The following is a 24,679-nucleotide window of genomic DNA, read 5'->3' as shown; positions in this document are numbered from 1 at the left end:
GCTTGAAACCCTCGTGGGCATGCAAGAGTTTTTTCACGCCTGTCGGTTACGTCATTCGCCTGTGGGCAGTCTTTGAGTGAGGAGTCGTCCACCCGCTCGTCGATTTTTTTCATTGTTTAGGAATGGCTCAGAGACTGTTGCTTTGTTTGATAAAACATTTTTCAAAACTGTAAGGCACAACTGAGTGGACACCATTCAATAAATTCAGCTGGTTTTCGGTAAAAATTTTAACGGCTGATGAGAGATTTTGGTCTGGTAGTGTCGCTTTAAGGACGGTCCACGGCGCCTGATGGCGATCTGCGCTTCGAGGCGGCAGCGTCTCGCCGTTTCAAGTTGAAAACTTCCACATTTCAGGCTCTGTTGACGCAGTAAGTCGTCAGAGAACAGAGAACTTTCAGAAGAAGTCGGCATGAGGAGTTATTCGGACATTCCATTGTTAACGGTCATTTTGTAATGAAAGAACGTGCGGGCAGAGTCGCATGTCGGGCTGGACCCGACCGCGGGGGGGTCGCGGCAGGAAAAACACCTCCGTTGGAAATCTTAGCGGGCAAGTTGGAACATGCCCAAGCTGTTAAACAATTTCTCAGTTACTCACTTGTTGAAAGCCATTAAAAGCCGCCTGAATTCTACAAATGGTTTTCAACACGGAGGTGTTTTTCCTGTCGCGGCGCACACAGATTTGCCGAGTCGTCATGGAAACGACTCGGCGAATTGCGCGTACGTCTTTCATTAAAAAATGTCCTTAACAGTGGAATGTCCGCATAAATTCCTCATGCCGGCCTCTTCTGAATCTTCTCTGTTCTCTCACGATAGCCTGGGTGAATTAAGCCTTAAATTAGCATGGTTTCAGCTCGAAACAGGCCGACGACAGCGCCTGGAAGCGCTGCAGGACGTCCGCTCCGGGGAAGTCTTACACCGACAGAAACACCCCATAATCTCTCATCAGCCGTTAAACTTTTCACAGAAAACCAGCTTAATTTCTCGAATAGTGTCCACTCGGATATTCCTCACAGGTCCAAAAAAAATTTTGATAAAGCACACGCGGCCGTCTCGTAGCAGCGTGTGAAACAAAGGAATTCAGCCGATGGCGGTGCGGGGACCACATCTCACTCAAGGCCTGCCCACAGGGAAATGACGTCACCGACACGCGTGAAAAAACTCACGCGTATGCGCACGAGGGTTCAAGCATGATTGTGTCATCGCATGTCATTCAAATCCATATAGTTAAAAAAATAAATCAAAGGGTCGGTTTATTATCTAAGAGACCTCGTATATATCATATAATATATATTATATATATATATATATATGTGCGTGTGTGTGTGTGTGGTGTGTGTGTGTATATATATATATATATATATATATATATATATATATATATAGATATATACATATGGTATGTGTATCTACTCTACTCTTTTCTACTCTCTATTTTAACTTTCCTTTTTAGATATTTGGATATACGTTTGTTTACTGGCATAGTTCCACCTTAGAACTGGAATATAATATATAAGATATACTTTACTGAATTTTCATATGCATATATATATAAACATGATTGGGATTGAAAAGGAGATAGGAGCATCTTGTTGTGTGTTGGGGGGTTTGGCTGGACGTTTTGGTACTGCCTTTCTTTTATAATTCTCTCCAGGTGGTGTGCGGGCTGCTCTCTGAGGAGAAGGTGCTGACGGAAGCGTCCTTCACCCTCATCAGGACTATTGGCTGCACCTGTGGATGACTCTCACATGCAGACCTAAAGACTTTCAGCTGAAGCAGATTATGAGATGGAGCACTGCATTTAAGCCATGAGTGATCAGGGCAGAATTGCCGGGAACTCGACCTTGTGACGACCGTTTTGTGAGACGCTGAGGACCGCGCCAGGTTTTGACACATCGTGCCTGTGAAGGAGGACGGGTGAGGGACACATGCTGTCAGCACACTTCAGAGGTGATTATTGCTGGAATGATTGATAATAGTAACTTGGCGTCTTTACGCAGCTATACTTGAACGTTGGTGATAATTGTATGGTTTGCTCCTCACCACGGATCATCATGGATTGATGATCCTCCACCTGTTGTGAGAAGCTGCTCTTTTAAATTAAGCCTAAATTCAGACCTGAACGTGTTGCTGATGATGTGTGCCTCTGGATGGTGTGTTTGTGTAGCAGTGTTGACTTACCTCACCTTTTCTGTCCTTCACAGAGCCAGTTCTTGTCATAACCACCTGGGAGGTGTCGGTGGAGTTCCTGAGTCCAGAACTGTCGGGCTCCGATCCGTTTGGGCGCTGGAGAGCGTGCCGTCCTTCACCTCGCCAGGCCGTTGAACATTTATGTTTGCACTTGTTTTATTGCACAGGAGGGAAAATAAATTTGTTCTTTGAGACCGCTTCTGGTTATTTAGCGCTGGGTTCAGTCAGACGCTGGCTCGGTTCTTTAACCCGCATCCACACATAACACATCTTCTTTACAATATGTGAAATGGAGTTTAGATGTGATAAGGTGACATTAGTGCAGGGATTTGTAAATGAGTTGTTATTGCACATGATTTGTGGAAATAGTAATATTGCACTTGATTTGTGGACATATTATTTCATGTGGTTATTTCACAGTGTTATTGTACAGTCTGACAGCAGCAGGGAGGAATGACCTGCGGTATCGTTCCATCTTGCAGTGAGGGTGCCTCTGTGACTGAACGAGCTGGTCAGCTCTACTACAGTCTGGTGCAGAGGGTGAGAGGAGTTGTCCATGATGGATTTAAACTTGGTTAACACCCTCCTCTCAGCCACCTCCTCCAGAGAGTCCAGAGGACAGCCCAGGACAGAGCTGGACTTCCTGACCAGCTTATTCAGTCTCTTTCTCTCCCACTCTGTGCTGCCCGGGGCCCAACAGACGACAGCATAGATGAGAGCTGAGGCTACAACAGAGTCGTAGAAGGTCTTAAGCAGAGGCCGGCTCTCTCCAAAGGATCTCAGTCTCCTCAGGAGGTGGAGGTGACTCTGGGCTTTTTTGTACAGGACGTCAGTGTTGTGAGTCCAGTCCAGTTTGCTGTTGAGGTGAACACCCATGTATTTGAAACTGTCCACAGTCTTTATGTCCTCCCCCTGGATGTTCACCGGTGGATGAGGTGGTGGTTTTCTCCTGAAGTCGATCACCATCTCCTTCGTCTTACTGGTGTTGAGACACAAGTGGTTGCGCTCACACCAGTCCACAAAGTCTGTGATGACCGACCGGTACTCCAGCTCGTTCCCCTCAGACACACGACCCACAATGGCAGAATCATCAGAGAACTTCTGGAGGTGGCAGCTGTCTGTGTTGTAGGTGAAGTCCGAGGTGTAGAGGGTGAAGAGGAAAGGTGAGAGGACAGTGCCCTGGGGGCCCCCGGTGCTGCACCTTACCACCTCAGACTGACAGCCGCACAGCCGCACATACTGCAGGCGGTCAGTGAGGTAGTCGATGGTCCAGGTGGTGAGATGTCCATCCACACCTGCCTCCTCCAGCTTCCCGCGCAGCAGCGCAGGTCTGATGGTGTTGAAAGCGCTGGAGAAATCAAAGAACATGACTCTCACAGCGCTCCCGCCGGTCTCCGGGTGGGTAAGCACTCACTGCAGTAGGTAGATGACAGCGGCATCTACCCCGATGTTGGGCCTGCAGGCGAACTGCAGTGGGTCCAGGGTGTCACTCACCACGGTGTGGAGGTGAGACAGGATGAGCCATTTCATGGTCTTCATGAGGTGGGAGATGAGGACCTCACAGAGCTCATCTGCACAGGTCCTCAGCAGCCTCGGGGGGATCCCATCAGGTCCTGCTGCTTTCCTCTGCTTCAGCCACAGGAGCTAACCTCTCACCTCAGTCGGAGTTACAGTGAGGCGGAGAGGGGGAGGGGGGAGCTGAGGTGTGAGTTGAGGTGGGCTGGTGCTGAATACAGTTGCAGGGGAGGAGGGACGAGGTCCGGGGTGCAGTGGAGGTGACCAGGGGGTAGAAGGTGGGGGTCAGATGGACTGGAGGGCCGGGAGCAGGCAGGGGGGCAGGCGTGGAGGAGCCAAAACGGTTAAAGTAGCTGTTTAACTCCTCTGCGAACTGAGAATCCCCATCTGCTGTCCTGCTGGCACCCTGCCCAAATCTGGAGGCAGTCTTGAGGCATCTTCACACGTCTCTGACATTGTGCCGGGCCAGCTGCTCCTCAATCTTCCCTCCATACAGCTTCTTGGCTGCACGGATCTTCCACAGAGTTCCTGTTAAACTCTATGCTGCTCCTCTTTGTCTCCCGAGTTGAAAGCCCTCTTCTTCTGGTTCATCAGGACCTTCAGCTCGGGGGTCACCCAGGGGTGGTTGTTGGGAAAACACCGTACCCTCCGGGTGAGCACAGTGCTCTCCACACAGAAGTTCATGTCTTCAGTGACACACTGGGTCAGGCCGTTGATGTCTTCACCATAAGAGTTTTGAAACATGCTCCAGTCTGTGGTTCTGAAACAGTCCCTCAGCCTCTCAGTGGCCTCTTTAGTCCAGAGTTTCACTGCCCTTTTCTGCACTGGCTCTCTTTTCACGCTGGGTGTGTATTGGGGGAGCAGGTAGATGAGACTGTGATCCGAGCGTCCGAGCGGGGGAAGAGGGGGGTGGAGGTGTAAGCGTCCTCCACATTGGCATAAAAGAGGTCCAGTATTCTATTGTCCCTGATTTTACACGTGACGTACTGGGTTAACGTGGAGAGGGTGGCAGAGAGGGAGGCGTGATTAACGTTCCCAGTGATGAGGAGGAGGGCGCGGGGGTGTTGCGTCTGCAGCCGCGTCACTGTACTGTGAATCTACTCACAGGCAGCAGCGGCGTCCGCAGAGGGAGGAATATACACGCAGAGCGTAATCACACTTCCAAACTCACGTCGGAGATAGTACGGCCTCATGCTCACCGCGAGTAGCCCCACTTCTGAGAAGCAGATCTGCTCCTTCACGTGAATATGAGCTGCGCTGCACCATCTCTCATTCACATAAATGGCGAGCCCCCCTCCTCTCTTTTTTCTGCTCTCCGCCAGCATCCTGTCCGTGCGGATAAGTGTGAAGCTGTCCATGTTAATTAAAGAGTCCGGTACATGTTCATCCAACCACGTCTTAATTCAGAGAAGAATTCTGGTCCTGCTGATCTGGACTATAAAGTGTCTCAGAGCACTGGAGCATGATGCTGCTGATGCAAAGTTGCTCCGACTGTCCAACAGCAACTTGATCACTTTGATGACGCTGCTGATCAATGACTTGATCAGAGTATTGATTAAGTAAGTCGTAGTTCTGATGTGGAACTTTCTGTGAAGCTTTCTGTCAAAGTTTACAGACTGGAACTGATTTCAGTTTTTAGTTTATTATTTCCAGAGTCACAGATTCATCAACAGACTTGTTGAATTCTGTAAAGAGTTTTAAAAGATTAAACGGAAAAATCAGCTGAACGATTTTCACTTCATGATGTTTGTCAGTTTCTTATCATTCTGGATGTGGTTCTGTGAACCAGAACATCAACCTTCATAAGTGACCCAACCTTGTTTTTGCAGCAGGCTCAGGGTGGCGCTGCTGCTGTCTCCCTCCCAGACCAGAACCTTGTCTAACATGAAGCCGTTATTAGCTGCATGAGAATTACAGATGTTCATCCAAAATTAATTCAGAGAAGAATTCTGGTCCGGCTGATCTGGATCAGATGACTCTGCAGTGGAAAACTGTGAACAAAACTGTTTTTTCACATTTCACTTCCTTCTCTCACTTCAGACACCATGGCAACAGATGAGCATCACTGCTGAACCACGACAGCAGTCAAGTTTCAGTCCGAAAGCTAAAATATTTAAAAAATGCAAATAAAATTTTACATTGAATCACATTTGTTTGAATTGACAGTAAATGCCTCTAATGCTCTAAATAAAGAGAATTTTTTTTTTTATTTGAGCAACCTCATGTCAAGTTGTACCACACAAAATGATACAAGTTACTCTATAAATAACTCTTAAAACTTCAAAATTGTCTTTAAAAATTAGTCAAATTTGTTGCTGGATAAAGGAAAATGTTGCTTTACGCTGATGATGTCATGATTTGTGTTCATAAATCAAATTATACTGTTATTAACATTGGACACCATTTTTCTCCATTTCTATTTTTTTATACAAATTAAAATAGCAGTAAAGTCTATAAACCCTAAAAATAAAATCATATTTCAGAATTCTGAGAGAACAACCCCAATGTTAATATTTAACAAACATAAAATAATTATAAAATTGTATTTCAGGAACGTGATGAACATACGGTGAGGAAAATAAGCATTTGAACAAAGATTAAATGGTTTTGATGCTCTTTATTGTGTTGTAATGTTGAAACATTCCACATAACGATGACTGAAAAAGACAAAACACACACATATTGTAGAGTGAGAGCAGGATGAGGGTCAAACCAGTATCTGAGTCCCAGTGAGTGGGCTCAGGACTGGGAGCACTGGTCTCTCCTCAGTGTCTCTGACAGTGCAGTCTGGGAACCCCGAGTGGCCTCACAGCTCACAGAGTTGACCTTCATCCACTGGTCTGCAGAGAGCCTCAGGGTGCTGCTCCAGCTGTAGAGGGCGCCCTCCTCCAGCACCGTGGGGCTCCTGGTCTCCTCCCATGAGTTGCTGCTGCTGCCGTCCACCTTCCAGGCCAGAGTCCAGTCTGAAGGGAAGCCCTTGTTGGCCAGACACACGAGCGTGGCCGTCCCCTTTTGCACCTCCTCACCAGAGGGGGGCAGCACTGTCAGGGTGGGAGAGGTGCCAGCTAGGAGAAACCAAGGAGACAGCTGTCAATCAAACATGTTTGAGTTTGTGTCAGATGGTTTTTCTGCTCCAACAGTCAGACTTTGTTTCACTTCCCTTTAAGAAGTTTCAGGTGTAAATGAGACGCACAGAGTCCAGACACGAGCTAAAATACAGCCAACGAGTTTATAAAAGCATCTGCAAGAATCAACCTCCTCACTGTGTCTGATTTTAAAATGTGAAGAAAAGCAGTTTGAACACATAGAGAAGTTTTCTGGTTTAATCCTAATCAGTCCACTTGGGGTCCAAGTGACCCACAGCGGTACATTTATTGATAAACTTTATGAACTGTCACACTTATTCAGCTGAGATTTAATATAACTGTCACTGATAAAGTTATCTTCAGTGTTACTAAATTTGATCCATTTTGATTAAATCTTGTGGGCTCCATTAACACAATGGTATCTGCTCAGACTCCATAGAAAAAAATATGAGCTTTGTGCCATTATTTAATTACTGAAATGTCAGAGCCATTTTTATTGGAAAAGGTTATTGAATATGTTGACAAGTTGTGTGCAGGAAACACTGAAATTATCAAAAGTCTTTGAAACATGAAATGCTTTTCAAGCCAGATACTCCTCTTTTTTCACAATAGTTGCAAAGTGACCTGTTGTAGTTATATTACAGATTATTGCAAGAATCGCACAAAGTTAAAAGGACAAGATGTACAGATAGGTTTTTTGACATGTATTAATGAGGATTAAATTATTATTCTGTCACAGTTAAAGAAATATAATTTCAAAAAGCATAAAATCAGCAGTTAAGAAAATAGGCTATGAATTTAAAATTAAACCTTCCTCAACAAAGCGTCAGAAAAATGTTAAGACTTTAATATATACATATGGACAAAATATTAAAAATATAACTGTTTTATAACAGAAAAATTTAATCCCATGACTTTGGTCAAAATAAGTAAAATATTAAATGTAATCAAAGCAGTTAATTCTGAAATATATTTATTTGCTCTACATTTAACGACGACAACACCAAAATGAATTTAATGAATGTTGTTTTTCACTTAAATGTAACAGAAAATCAGAATATTTATATTTTAAGTCTTTAAAATCAGCACATTTTAAATGTATAATCTGCTGAAGTAAATCAGATTCAGCTTGAAAAGTAACTGATGGTAAAATCTTTATAATTTGTGCAGAAACTTACATCCAACATGCAGTCTGGTTCCTCCTCCAAACGTGAGCCACAGTGACACAAAGTGAAGAAGTTGTCGTACAAAAACCTCTGTGTGCACTCTGTGACTTCACGACACAAAACTAAAGCTACAAACCTTCCAGTTTCAACTTAAAATACCTGAAAATATGATTTATATTCTGGAACAAACTGCTGCAATAAGGAGACTGATTTTATATAAATTTGCATTTTGGAGCTGTATAAACTACAACTGTAAATTGTTGTATGTATCTATGAGGATTATATATATATATATATATATATATATTCCATCTGTTCTTGAAATTTTTCAAAAACGGTCATCAAACTTTGTACTTACATCCAACATGCAGTCTGGTTCCTCCACCGAATGTGAGCCACAGTGATACAAAGTGAAGGAGTTGTCGTACAAAAACCTCTGTGTGCACACGGACACAGTTCTGTCCTCAGTGTCTGGTGAAGTCTGTGACCTCAGAGACGCCTCAGCAGTCACACAGTACACCTGCTGCATGTTCTCACACTTTATGCTGATGATACACTGATTTTTATTTTGAATCTTTGAAACACTGCAGATTTCTGAAAGTCTGTTGATGACTATGACTTTGAGAATAATAAACTACAAACTGAAATCAGTTCCTGTCTGTAAAATGAAAATTACAACTTCGACACAAAGCTTCAAATTTCCACATCAGAACTAATCAAGAAATTGTGGATGAGCCTGGACATGCCAGAACATGTCCTGTGAGGCTTCATCACGGTGTTGCTTTGCGCCATGCGGCTCCACCTCGACACACGGAATTCCTCCGCTCCACTTTCCATGACAAAAACTCCTGTAACAATGGAATGTGCCATTCATTTCCAAACTGGACGCTGCGTTTTATCCAGGACGTCCTCTGACTAGCACAGGAATTGCGGACATCAGCACTTTTTCGACACATTGAGACAGACGTGCGGAGGAATTCCGCGCGTCGTGGTGGAGCCGCGTGGCGCAAAGCAATGCCGTGATGAAGCCTCACAGGACATGTTCTGGCATGTCCAGGCTCATCCACAATTTCTCGGTTAGTCACACAAATGAAAACCCACCGACAGCCGTCTGAAAGCCATCTCAAAGCCGCACTGTGAGACCAACACGGAGATGGTTTTGTGCCGCGCCATGAACAGCACGGTGGCGCATCCGTCCGCTTTTCTTTCCATGAAAAAAACTCCTTTAACAGTGGAATGTGCCGAAAAAGTGCTGATGTCCACGTCTCCTGCCATTTTTGTGTAAGTCAGACGATGTCCCGGATCAACAAAGCCTTCATGTTGGAAATGATCTGGTTGATTCAGCCTGTCGATTGGCGCTCGGAGCGTGCCGCGCTCTCAGCAGCTGTGGGCAGTCTTTGAACCGGCTGGAGCACTCCTTAATCTGTGTAATCCCCATAAAATTGTCCCTGAAAGCCAACAGAATTTTCTGAATGATGTCCACCTGGAGGTCTCTCACAGTTTCTGGAAAAAATTGATGGAGCAAAGCTCCAAATTGTTCAGTCATTTATTCGCAATAAAAATCTGACGAGAGGGGTGGATCACTGCTCACACAAAGCCTGCTCACAGGCGAGTGATTCAACCAACAGGTGTGAAAAAACTCACGCATGCGCATGAAGGTTCAAGCTTGGCTGATGCAATCACACGTGATTCAAATCCATATGGTTTTTGAAAAAAATAAAATGGTCCGATACTTTTCTAACAGACCTCGTATGATTTTTTTTTTTTTTTAATAATTTATTTGTATGTTACTTCTGCAAATAAGTATCTGAACACCTACCAACCAGCAAGAATTCTGGCTCACACAGACCTAGCAAACAACCTCCTTCCCTCAGTAAGAGCACTGAAGATGGGTCATGGCTGGGTCTTCCAGCATGACAATGACCCCAAACACACAGCCAGGGCAACTAAGGAGGGGCTCCGTAAGAAGCATTTCAATGTCCTGGACTGGCCTGGCCAGTCTCCAGACCTGAACTCAATAGAAAATCTTTGGAGGGAGCTGAAACTCCAAACCTGAAAGATGTGGAGACGATCTGTATGGAGGAGTGGACCAAAATCCCTGCTGCAGTGTGTGAAAACCTGGTGAAAAACTACAGGAAATGTTTGACCTCTGTAATTGCAAACAAAGGCTACTGTACCAAATATTAATATTGATTTTCATAGGTGTTCAAATACTTATTTGCAGCAGTAACATACAAATAAAATATTAAATAATCATACATTGTGATTTCCGGATTTTTTTTTTTTTTTTTTTTTTTTAGATTGTCTCTCACAGTGGACATGCACCTAAGATGAAAATTTCAGACCCCTCCATGATTGTGGGAGAACTTGCAAAATCGCAGGGTGTTCAAATACTTATTTTCCTCACTGTATCTACTTAAGCTGAAAAAACTTACAAAAATCTGTGCATATTGTTAAATCACTTTTTCTCATTGAGACAGCAGTTCTTTTTTAGAGTGTGGAGAACCTCCTAAACTTTTCATTTCTCGTGGTAGCATCCGCGCATCAGGGACCACAAACTGTTTTTCAGGCACTGGATCAAACTCTGATTTCAGTCTGACCATCAGTGGAGTCCAGGCTGAAGATGCTGCAGTTTATTACTGTCTGGGTGAATTTGAAGGTAGCAAGTACAACCGGTTCACACATGGAAAAAGCATCGTACAAAAACCTCCCTCAATCAGACTGAACAGTAATAATAATAGTAATGATATAGTAATAATAACAGAAACTGAAGTTTCTGCTGCAGCGGAAAGCTTCTATACAAACAAGACTTTATTGACACAGTCACAACATTTCCATTTTTCCTCTCAACTCACTTACATGGTTTAATTTAAAGAAATAGATCATTATATCATCAGCATAATGTAAAATAAAATAACCTGATGTGAAGATATAGACTGAATCAGTTTGAAAAGATTTGGTTCTAGAAGCAAAGAAATCCATCAGATTGAGAGTTTTAGGAGTTGAAGAACAAAGAACAAAAACACTTTACTGTACTGATTAGCTCAATTGTTACCTTTACATATATGATGTAAAAAATATATTTTTATAACTGACCACAGTCCTCATGAAAACAAAAAATTTCTGTTCCTAAAATACACTTATTATAACAGACTTTTCTGTTTTTGGACAGCAATTATTTTCACCCAAAATTAAATTAATTTGTAAAACTTCAGTGAGGTTTTTCTGCTGACGTAAAGATTTAATTTTTAAGAGAAAACAATTACAAACTTAAATTATGAAAATAAATACTTGTTTTTAAATAATTGCTTTGGCAACATTTAAAACTTTACCCTTTTCAGTTGATTTTTTAAAAAAAAGTAATGATTAGCTATGACATCAGTAAATATTATGGCAGCACAATGATTATTTTTAAAAGTTTAGTGACCAAAATAAACTCTCTTGAATTTGAGGATTGAAACATGATAATTTCCTAATTTTAGGTCTTGTTTGTAGAGCTTTATTTTCAATGTGGTTGGGTGACTGAGATCAGTTCCTCTCCAGCTGAGGGAGGTTTTTGTACGACGTTAAATCACTGTGTGAACGGGAAGCTGTTACGCTGCTGACAGTAATAAACTCCTGCATCTTCAGTCTGGACTTCAGTGATTTTCAGAGTGAAGTCAGTCCCATACCCACTTCCAATGAAACGATCTGAAACTCCAGACTGACGGTTTGTGGCACCATAAATCAGGAGTTTTGGAACTTCTCCGGGTTTCTGAAGGTACCAGTGGAGGTAGTTACTAACACTTGAACTGGTTCTACATGTGATGGAGACGGTCTGTCTTAGACTGACAGACTGAGACTCAGGAGACTGAGTCAGGACGATTTCTCCTGATGAACCTGGAAAACGTGAAAAGATAAGAGACAAATTCAGCGTGGAAAAGATCAACATGAACCCTGAAGAGAATCTTTTCTTTCAATCTGTTTCAGTATTTGTGCTCAAACTGGTTTCATCCTGGAACAAAGTTTTCAGAAGAGTCTCACCATGAACCAGAAGACCCAGAGAGCCCAGCAGGAGAACCAGGAACCTCATCATCACTGTGGACCTGAAAGACCTGGACAGAAAGTGATCCCCACTGGACTCTTAACGGCTGGAAGCAGAGAGGCGGAACAGATATGCAAACACAAATGTGCTGTTTCCTGCTCATATCGATATAAAACAAAAACTGTGACAAAAAAACAAAACAAAAAAAAAAAACACCACAGATCACAGCACCTCCCCCCTCCCCAGAACACACCATGTGACACACATTAAGGCCTTTAATTACACACTAATGTGTTGTCCATGGGGATCCATGAGTTTTGGATTGGGGAGGGAGTGTTTATAAAATAGGGAGCTGACATTTTTCAAGGGTGGTAATATATTATGCAAAGTTTCTGTAATGAGTTAGAACGCTGTGTGAGTTGTTGACCCCAAGACATGAATCTGCTACAACTCATGAATCATCTGCAAACCATTAATGAAAATTTATGCATACCGTTAATATCTGTGAACCGTTAATAATTTTGTTGCCAATAAAATATCACACAAAATGTGAACAGAAGTCGCCAATAGTGAATATCATTCATGATATATATTTTCTTTCACTTTAAATAGTTTACGGATTTCAGTTTAAGGATCAGTTACTTCAGGTAATCTTCAACGCAAACCCTATCGCTGCAAAAAAATAAAAATAAATAAATAAATGGGGGGGGGGGGTCGTGCCACTATGGTGAGGCGGAGATGAGCCCGGGATGGGCTCCATTCTGGTGTTAAACCCTGGCCCCTCTATCCGTGACCCGTTCCAGGGACACTGGCAGGAGGAGTCTGGTACACCTGTCAAACACAGGTGTCTTAAGGCAAAGTCAGGGGGGACAGAAACCTTCCGTGGACCAGAAGGGCAGAAGCTCGCTTAATCTTGATTACAGACCGTGAAAGTGGGGCCTCATGATCCTTCTGACTTTTTGGGTTTTAAGCAGGAGGTGTCAGAAAAGGTACCACAAGGGTTACATAACTGGCTTGTGGCGGCCAAGCGTTCATAGCGATGTCACTTTTTGATCCTTTGATGTCGACTCTTCCAATCATCATGAAGCAGAATTCACCAAGCGTTGGACTGTTCACCCACTAATAATAGGGAACGTGAAAGATCCCCCCACTACAAGTACTGCACAGTTCGTCATGCTAATGTGTCCCGCTTTGTCCCACTGGATGCCACACGATAGAAAATAATCATTTTGTAGCCAATCACGCATTTGCTCTTGTCAAGGTTTGAGTTTTGCTTGTTGTTGTTTCATTTTGTTCTTTTGTTCTGTTTATTATTTTTGCATTTCGTTGGGTTTGGTTGGTTTCTTCTCTTGCTGGGGTTTTACTGCTTGGGTCTGCCTGTCTTTCTTTCTCTTGTCTCTCTCTCCCTTGGATCTTGGTAATGGGTGTTTCTCTCTCTCTGGCCACACCCTAGTTCTGGTGCTTTTCATGCACACCTGTTCCTCATTTGCTGATTGCCACCTGGGGTTATATAAGCTCACTGAGGTTGTTTGTCTCTCACCAGTTTGTCATGCCCTGTGCCTTCATTCCAGCTCTGTTCCTGGGTTTCGTAGTCCTGCCTGCCTCTTTGTGTATACCTGACGTCCAGCCTGTTGCTTCGACCACGCCTGTTTGCCTAATGTTTTTTGTACTGCTGCTTTTAATGGGCTGCTTACTCGTGTACCGACCACCGCTATCCTCCATAGTAAAACCTTCTAAAAACCAGAGCTGTTTGTCTGAGCCATGCATTTGTGTCCTGCACAGTGGCGGTGCCAAGGGGGGGCTTGGGGGGGGCTTAAACTCCCCAATAATGAGCCTAGCTCCCCCTCAACCCCCCACACCCCACCCCAGTAATTCTGCCAATAATGTGAATAGAGACTGACATATTTGTGGATCTCAACTGCAGTTTTGCTCTGAGAATGTCTCAATATTGCGTAACTGAGAAATGTGATGAATGTGTGTTCGGTGAGCCACTGAGATCCAAATAGATTGTATACAAACTTCATAAAGAATCACTTTTTTAATATTGTTTACAACTTAGTTTCTCAGGCTATATATTTTACTTACTTTTATCGAATGGTTATGACCTCGGTGTTAAATTGGCAATAAATCTTTGATATAGACGATTTGTGTAAGGTTGATTCCATGCATTGTCCTGAGCACCATTTCAATGAATTCAGTTTGTTTTCCTTCAACCCCTGGCAAAAGTTATGGAATCACCGGCCTCGGAGGATGTTCATTCTGTTGTTTAATTTTGTAGAAAAAAAGCAGATCACAGACATGACACAAAACTAAAGTCATTTCAAATGGCAACTTTCTGGCTTTAAGAAACACTATAAGAAATCAAGAAAAAAAGATTGTGGCAGTCAGTAACGGTTACTTTTTTAGACCAAGCAAAGGAAAAAAATATGGACTAACTCAATTCTGAGGAATAAATTATGGAATCACCCTGTAAATTTCCATCCCCAAAACTAACACCTGCATCAAATCACATCTGCTCGTTGACATTGACCCTATGTCATGAAATTGACCCTATGTGTCTTTTTGCCAGGAATGTTTTCACAGTTTTTGCTCTATGGCAAGATGCATTATCTTCTTGAAAAATGATTTCACCATCCTCAAACATCAGAAAAGTGTCCAAAATATCAACGTAAACCTGTTCATTTATTGATGATGTAATGACAGCCATCTCCCCAGTGCCTTTACCTGACATGCAGCCCCATATCATCAATGACTGTGGAAATTTACATGTTCTCTTCAGGCAGTCATCTTTATAAATCTCATTGGAACGGCACCAAACAAAAGTTCCAGCATCATCACCTTGCCCAATGCAGATTCGAGAGTCATCACTGAATATGACTTTCATCCAGTCATCCACAGTCCACGATTGCTTTTCCTTAGCCCATTGTAACCTTGTTTTTTTTCTGTTTAGGTGTTAATGATGGCTTTCGTTTAGCTTTTCTGTATGTAAATCCCATTTCCTTTAGGCGGATTCTTACAGTTCGGTCACAGACGTTGACTCCAGTTTCCTCCCATTCGTTCCTCATTTGTTTTGTTGTGCATTTTCGATTTTTGAGACATATTGCTTTAAGTTTTCTGTCTTGATGCTTTGATGTCTTCCTTGGTCTACCAGTATGTTTGCCTTTAACAACCTTCCCATGTTGTTTGTATTTGGTCCAGAGTTTAGACACAGCTGACTGTGAACAACCAACATCTTTTGCAACATTGCGTGATGATTTACCCTCTTTTAAGAGTTTGATAATCCTCTCCTTTGTTTCAATTGACATCTCTCGTGTTGCAGCCATGATTCATGTCAGTCCACTTGGTGCAACAGCTCTCCAAGGTGTGATCACTCCTTTTTAGATGCAGACTAACAAGCAGATGTGATTTGATACAGGTGTTAGTTTTGGGGATGAAAATTTACAGGGTGATTCCATAATTTATTCCTCAGAATTGAGTGAGTCCATATTTTTTTCCTCTGCTTGGTCTAAAAAAGTAACCATTACTGACTGCCACAATCTTTTTTTCTTGATTTCTTATAGTGTTTCTTAAAGCCAGAAAGTTTCCATTTGAAATTACTTTAGTTTTGTGTCATGTCTGTGATCTGCTTTTTTTCTACAAAATTAAACAACTGAATGAACATCCTCCGAGGCCGGTGATTCTATAATTTTTGCCAGGGGTTGTATGCGCAAGTTTACTGAACTTGCAATCATTCTAACTGATGTGTGTGTGCATTGATACCACATTTTTGAGGAGCATGGGTGACTAACACATATACCTTGGTATTTATTAAACAATTTACTATATATTGTTCATTTCTATGACATTTTGTGGAGCCCCTCCAATTTTTACACCAGCCCCCCTCAGCCTGGCGCCGCCACTGGTTCTGCAGTTCCAGACCATCCAGCCTGATAGCTCTTGGAACTTGGCTGATGAAAGTGTCAAGGTCTCACACGTGAGTTTGCACCATTGGATCCTCAGGCAAACACATACACCAAGTTGTGAAGTAATTCACATTTTGTGAGACCTGCATTTACGTTTCAGGAGATATTTTTTTCAGTATTCACGTTTTGCAATTCACGGTTTACGGATCATTTATGATTTACTTTGGGGGTTAACAGAGTCCAGAATGTTTTTCGAACCTTAGACCTTTAACCTCAACAGTTTTTATAAGAAGAACTCAATTTTTTATCCAGTTAATTATGTATTTTTATGTTACTTTACTGTGTTAATGTATTCGGTTCTTGTTATCATATACACACTACTAATACAAGAGCAATCAGAGATTTCTGATGTCCTCCAATCTGGATCGGGATCACCTCCAAAATTCAGTGGAGTCTCCCATGCCCTATCTATGGTGCAAATTGGTGAAGTAGTTTGATGTAATCCTTCAAAGCCTATATAAAGGGACATCCAGATCCAGAATCCGGATCTGGATCTGGATCACCTCCAACACTGAGTGGAGTCTTCCATGCTCTAATATCTATCTGTGGTGCAAATTTGGTGAGAATCCATAAAATAAAGTATCCATAAAGTTTTTACGTAATCCTTCAAAGCGTATATAAAGTGAATCTTGATCCAGAATCCGGATCACCTCCAAAATTCAATGGAGTCTTTTATGGCCTAATATCTATATGTGGTGAAAATTTGATGAGAATCTGTGAAGCCGTTTTTATATAATCCTTCAAATCCTATGTAAAGTGAAATCTTGATCCAGAATCTGGATCCGGATCCAGATCACCTCCACAGTTTAATGGACTGTTCCATGGCCATTCAGTAGTTTTGACGTAATCCTGCATACAGACAGACAGAGAAATAAACACTGATGATTTTGTTATGTCCTTGGCGGACATAATTATTTTTATTGTTATATTTCATTATTACTTCTATTTTGGCATTTGATTTTTTATTGGAACCACAGAATCTAGTCTCTGCTGTTTGCAGACGATGTGGTTCTGTTGGCTTCGTCAAATCAGGACCTTCAGCGTGCTGGGGCGGTTTGCAGCCGAGTGTGAAGCGTCCCGGATGAAAATCAGCACCTCCAAATCCGAGGCCATGGTCCTCGACCAGAAAAAGGTGCTTTGCCCTCTTTAGGTCGGTGGAGTGTCCTTGCCTCAAGTGGAGGAGTTTAAGTATCTCGGGGTCTTGTTCACGAGTGAGGGACGGATGGAGCGTGAGATCGATAGATGGATCGGTGCAGCATCTGCAGTGATGCAGTCACTGTATCGGACCGTCGTGGTGAAGAGAGAGCTGAGTAGGGGGGCAGATTTACAGATTGATCTACGTTCCGATCCTCACCTATGGTCATGAGATTTGGCTCATGACCAAAAGAACGAGATTGCGAGTACAAGCGGCCGAGATGAGTTTCCTCTGCAGGGTGGCTGGGCGCTCCCTTAGAGATAGGGTGAGGAGCTCGGTCACTCGGGAGGAGCTCGGAGTCGAGCCGCTGCTCCTCCACGTCGAAAGGAGTCAGTTGAGGTGGCTCGGGCATCTTTTCTGGATGCCCCCTGGACGCCTCGCTGGAGAGGTGTTCCGGGCACGTCCCACTGGGAGGAGGTCCTGGGGAAGACCCAGGACACGCTGGAGGGACTACATCTCTCGGTTGGCTTGGGAACGCCTTGGGGTTCCCCCGGAGGAGCTGGGGGAGGTGTGTGTGGATCAGGAGGTCTGGGCGGCTTTGCTTGAGCTGCTGTCCCCGCGACCCGACTCAGGATAAAGCGGAAGAAAATGGATGGATGGATTTCTTGTAGAAATTCATTTAATTTGAAATGGTATCATTTGAATGTTAAAACTGTTTAAGATTTTTAAATTTGTCCTTTTTTAAATACATTTCATGAACTTGAATTGCTCCATTAAACATGTTTTTATTAGTTTTATTTATTATTAGTATTTTTCAACTCTGTGCTGCGTCTCTATAAAGTGTTTGATAAAAATCCTCACAGTGAGTTTTAAAGTCTTTGAGTTTGTGCAGAAGCTTCCAGCTGCAGCAGAAACTTCAGTTCCTGTTCAGTCTGACTGAGGGAGGTTTTTGTACGATGCTTTTTCACTGTGTGAACAGCTCGTACTTGCTGCTATCAAAAGCACCCAGACAGTAATAAACTGCAGCATCTTCAGCCTGGACTCCACTGATGGTCAGACTGAAGTCAGAGTTTGAACCACTGCCTGAAAAACGGTTTGGGGTCCCTGATGCTCGAGTGTTACCATAATAAATGAGGAGTTTAGGAGTTTCTCCGTCTCTCTGTTGGTACCAGGATAACAAATAATATGATGAATAACAGTAAACATTGTGACTGGTTGTACATGTGATGGTGGTGGAGCCTCCTGGAGCAGATGTGACTGCTTCAGGTTGAGTCACTTTGACCTGGATTTTGGACTCTGAGGAGACAAAAACTGAAATCAGCCTCGTGGATTCATCAGCTTCATTTCAAACAGACGACTTTGGTTGTGTGGACTTTACCTGTGAAGCAGCAGCAGAGCAGAGTCCAGATGAGGACGGAGATCAGAGTCATGTTGGTGTTGATTGACAGCTGTCAGTCATCCAGTGTTCAGCTGTCAGGACTATAAAGTGTCTCAGACCACTGGAGCGTGATGCTGCTGATGCAAAGTGGCTCCGACTGTCCAACAGCAACTTGATCACTTTGATGATGCTGCTGATCAGTGACTTGATCAGAGTATTGATTAAGTAAGTCAAAGTTCTAATATGGAAATTTGAATCTTTCTGTCAAAGTTCTAATTAGGGAGTAACCCTGTTGTGCCTGACCTGATCGTCAGTAAAACTCAATTTACGACCATAATCCAGCATGAATGTCTGTAAATCATCAGACACAAGGGGGTTATTCCCATTCTAATCCAAATCCATGGTTTGCACAGTTTATTTTTCTGTAGGTATTTTGGTCAGCGAGGTTTAATGTAGCAACAGCATCTTCAGCATCGCTCCACCAGTGGTCAGGGCGCGTACTAATACATCAAATGTGAAACGGTCGAATATTTTGCCACGTCAACCTGATATGTTATGGTCTGAAATCTCACACATTAACCAGTCAGATTAGCAAAAAATAAAATAAAATAAATGTAATTGGATTAGAATTTTCATTTTACAGACTGGAAGTGATTTTAGTTTTTAGTTTACTATTTCCAAAATCACAGATTCATTAACAGACTTGTTGAAGTGTGCAAAGTGTTTTAAAAGATTAAAAAGAAAAATCAATGGATCACATGATGTTTTTGGTTTCATTTGATTCTGGTTGTGTTTCTTTGCAGAACCAGAACACCCACCCACTCTGACCAGACTATGGTCCTGCATCAGCCTCAGGGTAGCGTCACTGCTGTCCCCCTCCAGAATCCAGTCTAAGGTGAAGTGTTTTTAGCTGCATGAGAATTACAAAAGTTCTCCCAAAGTTGGTTCAGAAAAGACTTCTGTTGCCTGCTGATTTGGATCAGATGACTCTGCAGTCAAAAACCTCTCATGAAACTGTTGATTTTTATTTAATATTTCATTTCCCCCTCTAAGCTCGGTCACTATGGCAACAGATGTGCATCACTGCTGAACCACGCCAACAAAGTTTCAGTCCTAAAGACAAAACATTTAAAGAATGTAAATTAGTTGTTAATTATTCATTTGAATTTACAGGAAATGTATTTTGTTGTTTCTACATTCAGATTTCTGTCTAAAGAATAAACTTTGAACGTCTTTGATCTTGACTTTATTTAAACCCCAAAGAGAAATTTCTTTATTCCAACATCACATAAAGGTGTTTTACACAAAATTACCCAGTTTGCTCAATAAATTGCTCCTAAAACTCCAAAATACTCTTTAACGATTACTCAGTGTGGTTGAATCAATGAAAATGTTGATTTGTGCTGATGATATCAGGATTTATGTTTATAAATCATATTGAGATCAAAGTTTTATACAAAATTTCAAACAACTGATATCAGTAATATATGACATTAGCACCATTAAAACATTGTCCCATATGTAGTCATGAATTAATTTCACATCACCATTGTAGTTATTTTATCATATTAAGTTCAGATGCCTGTTTTTCTCCATTTCTTTTTTTTCAACACACTTAAGAAAAACAGTCCAATCCAATCCACTTTATTTATAAAGCACATTTAAACAGACTCGAGTCTCCAAAGTGCTGCACAGCAAAAGCATAGACACGCAAAATAGTAATAATAACAATAATAACAGTAAAATAGATAAGATAAAATAATACATAAATAAATAAAACCATGATAAAACAATAAATTTCAATAAAATAGAAATAAAATAAGACACAAGGACCGTACAATTCACGCGATGTTAAAAGCCAAGGAATAAAAGTGGGCCTTAAGACGGGACTTAATACACTCCACAGTGGGAGCAGATCAGACATGTAGGGGCAGAGCCTTCCAGAGTCTGGGACCGACCACGGAGAAGGCTCTGTCCCCTCGAGTTTTAAGTCTCGTCCTAGGTGTTGTGTGGGCCGCTGAAGAGGAGGTACTGCTGGCCCACCACCACAAGAGGGCGCCCTGCCTGGAGTGCGGGCTCCAGGCACCAGAGGGCACTGCCGCCTTACGGGAGCAGCCAGGGTGACAGCTGCCTCCCATCACTGGACACAGCTGTTCCACTCAACACAGAGGTATATCAGCAGAACGGCGTCTCCACCTCAGTGCCGAGATATCGCCTTGAGATTAAGTACCGAATCTGACGAGCGGAGACAGTGGCCACCTGGGAATTCGGGACTTGGCGGTTCCAGTACTTCTGGGGTTCGGTGGCAGAGGAGATCTGGGTGGTTCCTGTTCGACTAGGATGGACGTCTCCTACCTTCGAGCCTGCCCACACGACACCAGCAGATTTCGGCTTACAACTCCAAATTATTAATTGTTGTATTGGTTGTGCTCTTTTCACAACAGTAAAACTTGTTATTCACCTTTCTCCATTGTCCGTTCATTGCGCCCCCTGTTGTGGGTATGTGTACCTACACTTTCACAACAGGATATCTCGGCCAGCGTCATGGATCCCGAGGGGCGTCAACCGGCTGTTGAACGGCCAATGGAAGAACAGGGCGCGTCGGCGGCTTCGGGAGGGGTAATCGGTGAGTTGCAGCGGATCCTCACCGCTTTCACCACTCGGATCGATTTAATGACCGAGCAGCAGGTTCTCCTAAACCGCAGGGTGGAGGCTCTCGCCGCACAAGTGGAAGCGCGCCCTCCGGGCGCCGCTGCGGCTCTCCCTCCCGAGGACCCTGCGCGTGAGAGTGACGTTCCACTGGTCGTTCAACGGTCCCTTCCTCCGTCCCCAGAAGCTTACATAAGCCCTCCAGAACCGTACGGAGGCTGTGTGGAGACGTGCGCGGATTTTTTGATGCAATGTTCGCTCGTCTTCGCACAGCGTCCCGTGATGTACGCGACTGACGCTAGCAAAGTAGCTTATGTAATAAACCTGCTTCGCGGGGAGGCACGCGCTTGGGCTACAGCGCTCTGGGAGCAGAACTCACGGCTCCTTCATACATACGATGGGTTTGTGCGGGAGCTCAGAACGGTGTTCGATCATCCCAATAGAGGAGAGACCGCTTCAACCACGCTACTGTCAATGAGACAGGGGCGTCGGAGCGCAGCTGCCTATGCAGTCGCCTTCCGCATCGCGGCGGCGAGATCCGGCTGGAATAGCACTGCCCTCCACGCCGCCTTTGTAAACGGACTGTCACTGGTCCTAAAAGAGCACCTGGTGGTGAAGGACGAACCGCGGGACTTAGATGGGCTCATCGATCTAGTTATACGACTCGACAACCGGCTAGAAGAACGCCGTCGGGAACGAGGCGAAGGGCGCGGCCAGGCACGCGTCGTCCCTCTCCCTTCCGGTTCCGACCGAGCTCCGCCCTCCCCACGCTCCTCTGTTCCTGCGCTCCGTGCGCCTACGGCTCCCCCTGCTGACGAAGCTATGGACACGAGCAGGGCAACATTTAGGGCACCTGGAGCACAAAGGAGGCGGGCCTACGGAGCTTGTTTTGTTTGTGGCTCGAGTGAGCATCTTGCAAACGACTGCCCCGAGCGGTTAAACTCCAACGCCCGCCCCTAGAGACTGGGCCAGGGGTGGGCCGAAACATTCACGTGGGACACACCCACATTGCCACACGACTCCCAGTCACGATCATGTATGAGGATTCAACCCTGAAGGCCCCAGCACTGGTGGACACGGGCTCTGAAGGGAATCTGCTAGACAGCAGATGGGCCAGGGAGATAGGGCTCCCTCTGGTGGCTCTTACCTCGCCTGTACAGGTTCGGGCACTAGATGGCTCCCTACTCCCACCGATCACACATAAGACACCTCCAGTAACTCTGGTGGTGTCAGGTAACCACCGGGAGGTGATCGAGTTCTTTGTGACTCAGGCCACCTCCCGTGTGGTTCTGGGTTTTCCCTGGATGCTAAAGCACAATCCCCGGATTGATTGGCCGTTCGGGGTAGTGGTACAGTGGAGCGAGACCTGCCATCGGGAGTGTCTAGGTTCCTCGGTTCCTCCCGGCTCCCACGCTAAGGAGGAGGTCCGAGTCCCGCCCAATCTGAAGGCGGTGCCGGCGGAGTACCATGACCTCGCTGACGTGTTCAGCAAGGATCTGGCTCTCACGCTTCCTCCCCACCGCCCGTATGATTGTGCCATTGATTTGGTTCCAGGCAGTGAGTTCCCGTCCAGTAGGCTGTACAACCTCTCACGGCCGGAACGCGAATCAATGGAGACCTACATCCGGGACTCATTAGCTGCCGGGTTGATCCGGAATTCCACCTCCCCGATGGGTGCTGGTTTCTTTTTTGTGGGTAAAAAAGATGGCGGGCTTCGTCCATGCATTGATTACAGGGGGTTGAACGAAATCACGGTTCGCAACCGATACCCGTTGCCCTTGTTGGATTCAGTGTTCACCCCCTTGCATGGAGCCAGAATCTTCACCAAGCTTGATCTTAGGAATGCGTATCATTTGGTTCGGATCCGGAAGGGAGACGAATGGAAGACGGCATTTAACACCCCGTTAGGTCATTTTGAGTACCTGGTCATGCCGTTCGGTCTCACTAATGCTCCCGCGACTTTCCAAGCGTTGGTAAACAATGTCTTGCGGGACTTCCTGCACCGGTTCGTCTTCGTGTATCTGGACGATATACTCATCTTTTCCCCGGATCCTGAGACTCATGTCCGGCATGTCCGTCAGGTCCTACAGCGGTTGTTGGAGAACCGCCTGTTTGTGAAGGGCGAGAAGTGTGAGTTCCACCGCACTTCTTTGTCCTTCTTGGGGTTCATCATCTCCTCTAACTCCGTCGCCCCTGATCCGGCCAAGGTTGCGGCGGTGAGAGACTGGCCCCAACCCACAAGCCGTAGGAAGCTGCAACAGTTCCTCGGCTTTGCAAATTTCTATAGGAGGTTCATTAAGGGCTACAGTCAGGTAGTTAGCCCCCTGACAGCCCTGACCTCACCAAAAGTCCCCTTCACCTGGTCGGATCGGTGCGAAGCCGCGTTCAAGGAGTTGAAACGGCGCTTCTCGTCTGCACCAGTTCTGGTGCAGCCCGATCCTAGCCGCCAGTTAGTGGTTGAAGTGGACGCCTCGGACTCAGGGATAGGAGCGGTGCTCTCCCAGAGCGGGAAGACCGATAAGGTCCTTCACCCGTGTGCCTATTTTTCCCGCAGGTTGACCCCCGCCGAACGGAACTATGACGTCGGCAATCGAGAACTCCTTGCGGTGAAAGAGGCCCTCGAAGAGTGGAGACATCTGTTGGAGGGAACAGCCGTGCCATTCACGGTTTTCACTGACCATCGGAACCTGGAGTACATCAGAACCGCCAAGCGGCTGAACCCCAGGCAAGCCCGCTGGTCACTGTTCTTTGGCCGTTTTGACTTCCGGATTACCTACCGTCCCGGGACCAAGAATCAAAGATCGGATGCATTGTCCCGGGTACACGAAGACGAAGTCAAAACGGAACCGTCGGATCCCCCGGATCCCATCATCCCGGAGTCTGCTATCGTGGCCGCCCTCACCTGGGACGTGGAGAAGACCGTCCGGGAGGCCCTGACCCGTGACCCGGACCCCGGAACCGGACCAAAGAACAGACTCTACGTCCCACCGGAAGCCAGAGCTGCAGTACTGGACTTCTGTCACGGTTCTAAGCTCTCCTGTCACCCTGGGGTGCAAAGGACCGTGGCAGTCGTCCGGCAGCGCTTCTGGTGGGCGTCCCTGGAGGCCGACGTCCGGGACTACGTCCAGGCCTGCACCACCTGCGCCAGGGGCAAGGCCGACCACCGAAGGACCTCAGGGTTGCTACAGCCGCTGCCCGTCCCACATCGCCCCTGGTCCCACATCGGCCTGGACTTTGTCACGGGTCTCCCGCCGTCCCAGGGAAACACTGTCGTCTTCACGATAGTGGACCGTTTCTCCAAGGCGGCCCACTTCGTGGCCCTCCCGAAGCTACCAACGGCCCAGGAGACCGCGGACCTCTTGGTCCACCACGTCGTCCGTCTGCACGGGATACCATCAGACATCGTCTCCGATCGCGGTCCCCAGTTTACCTCGCACGTTTGGAGGAGCTTCTGCCGGGAACTGGGGGCCACGGTCAGCCTCTCGTCCGGGTATCACCCCCAGACCAACGGGCAGGCAGAGCGGGCCAATCAGGAACTGGAGCAGACACTACGCTGTGTGACAGCCGCGCACCCGAA

At 45.1% G+C, this 24,679-nt stretch overlaps 1 gene segment (V, D, J or C); it reads right to left on the bottom strand.

The window, feature by feature from the left end:
• Positions 1–6,307: 6,307 nt before the first annotated feature.
• Positions 6,308–12,078, bottom strand: LOC117501728. The segment is given in 4 exon segments: positions 6,308–6,767; positions 8,313–8,350; positions 11,539–11,833; positions 11,978–12,078. Coding segments are annotated over 4 exon segments (711 nt in total).
• Between the last annotated feature and the right edge of the window lie 12,601 nt (positions 12,079–24,679).

Source organism: Thalassophryne amazonica, chromosome 20 (assembly GCF_902500255.1).
Source record: "Thalassophryne amazonica chromosome 20, fThaAma1.1, whole genome shotgun sequence".
NCBI classification, from domain to species: Eukaryota; Metazoa; Chordata; class Actinopteri; order Batrachoidiformes; family Batrachoididae; genus Thalassophryne; species Thalassophryne amazonica.
Note: the sequence above shows the minus strand (reverse complement) of the source record. Positions and strands in the feature narration are given on the sequence as shown.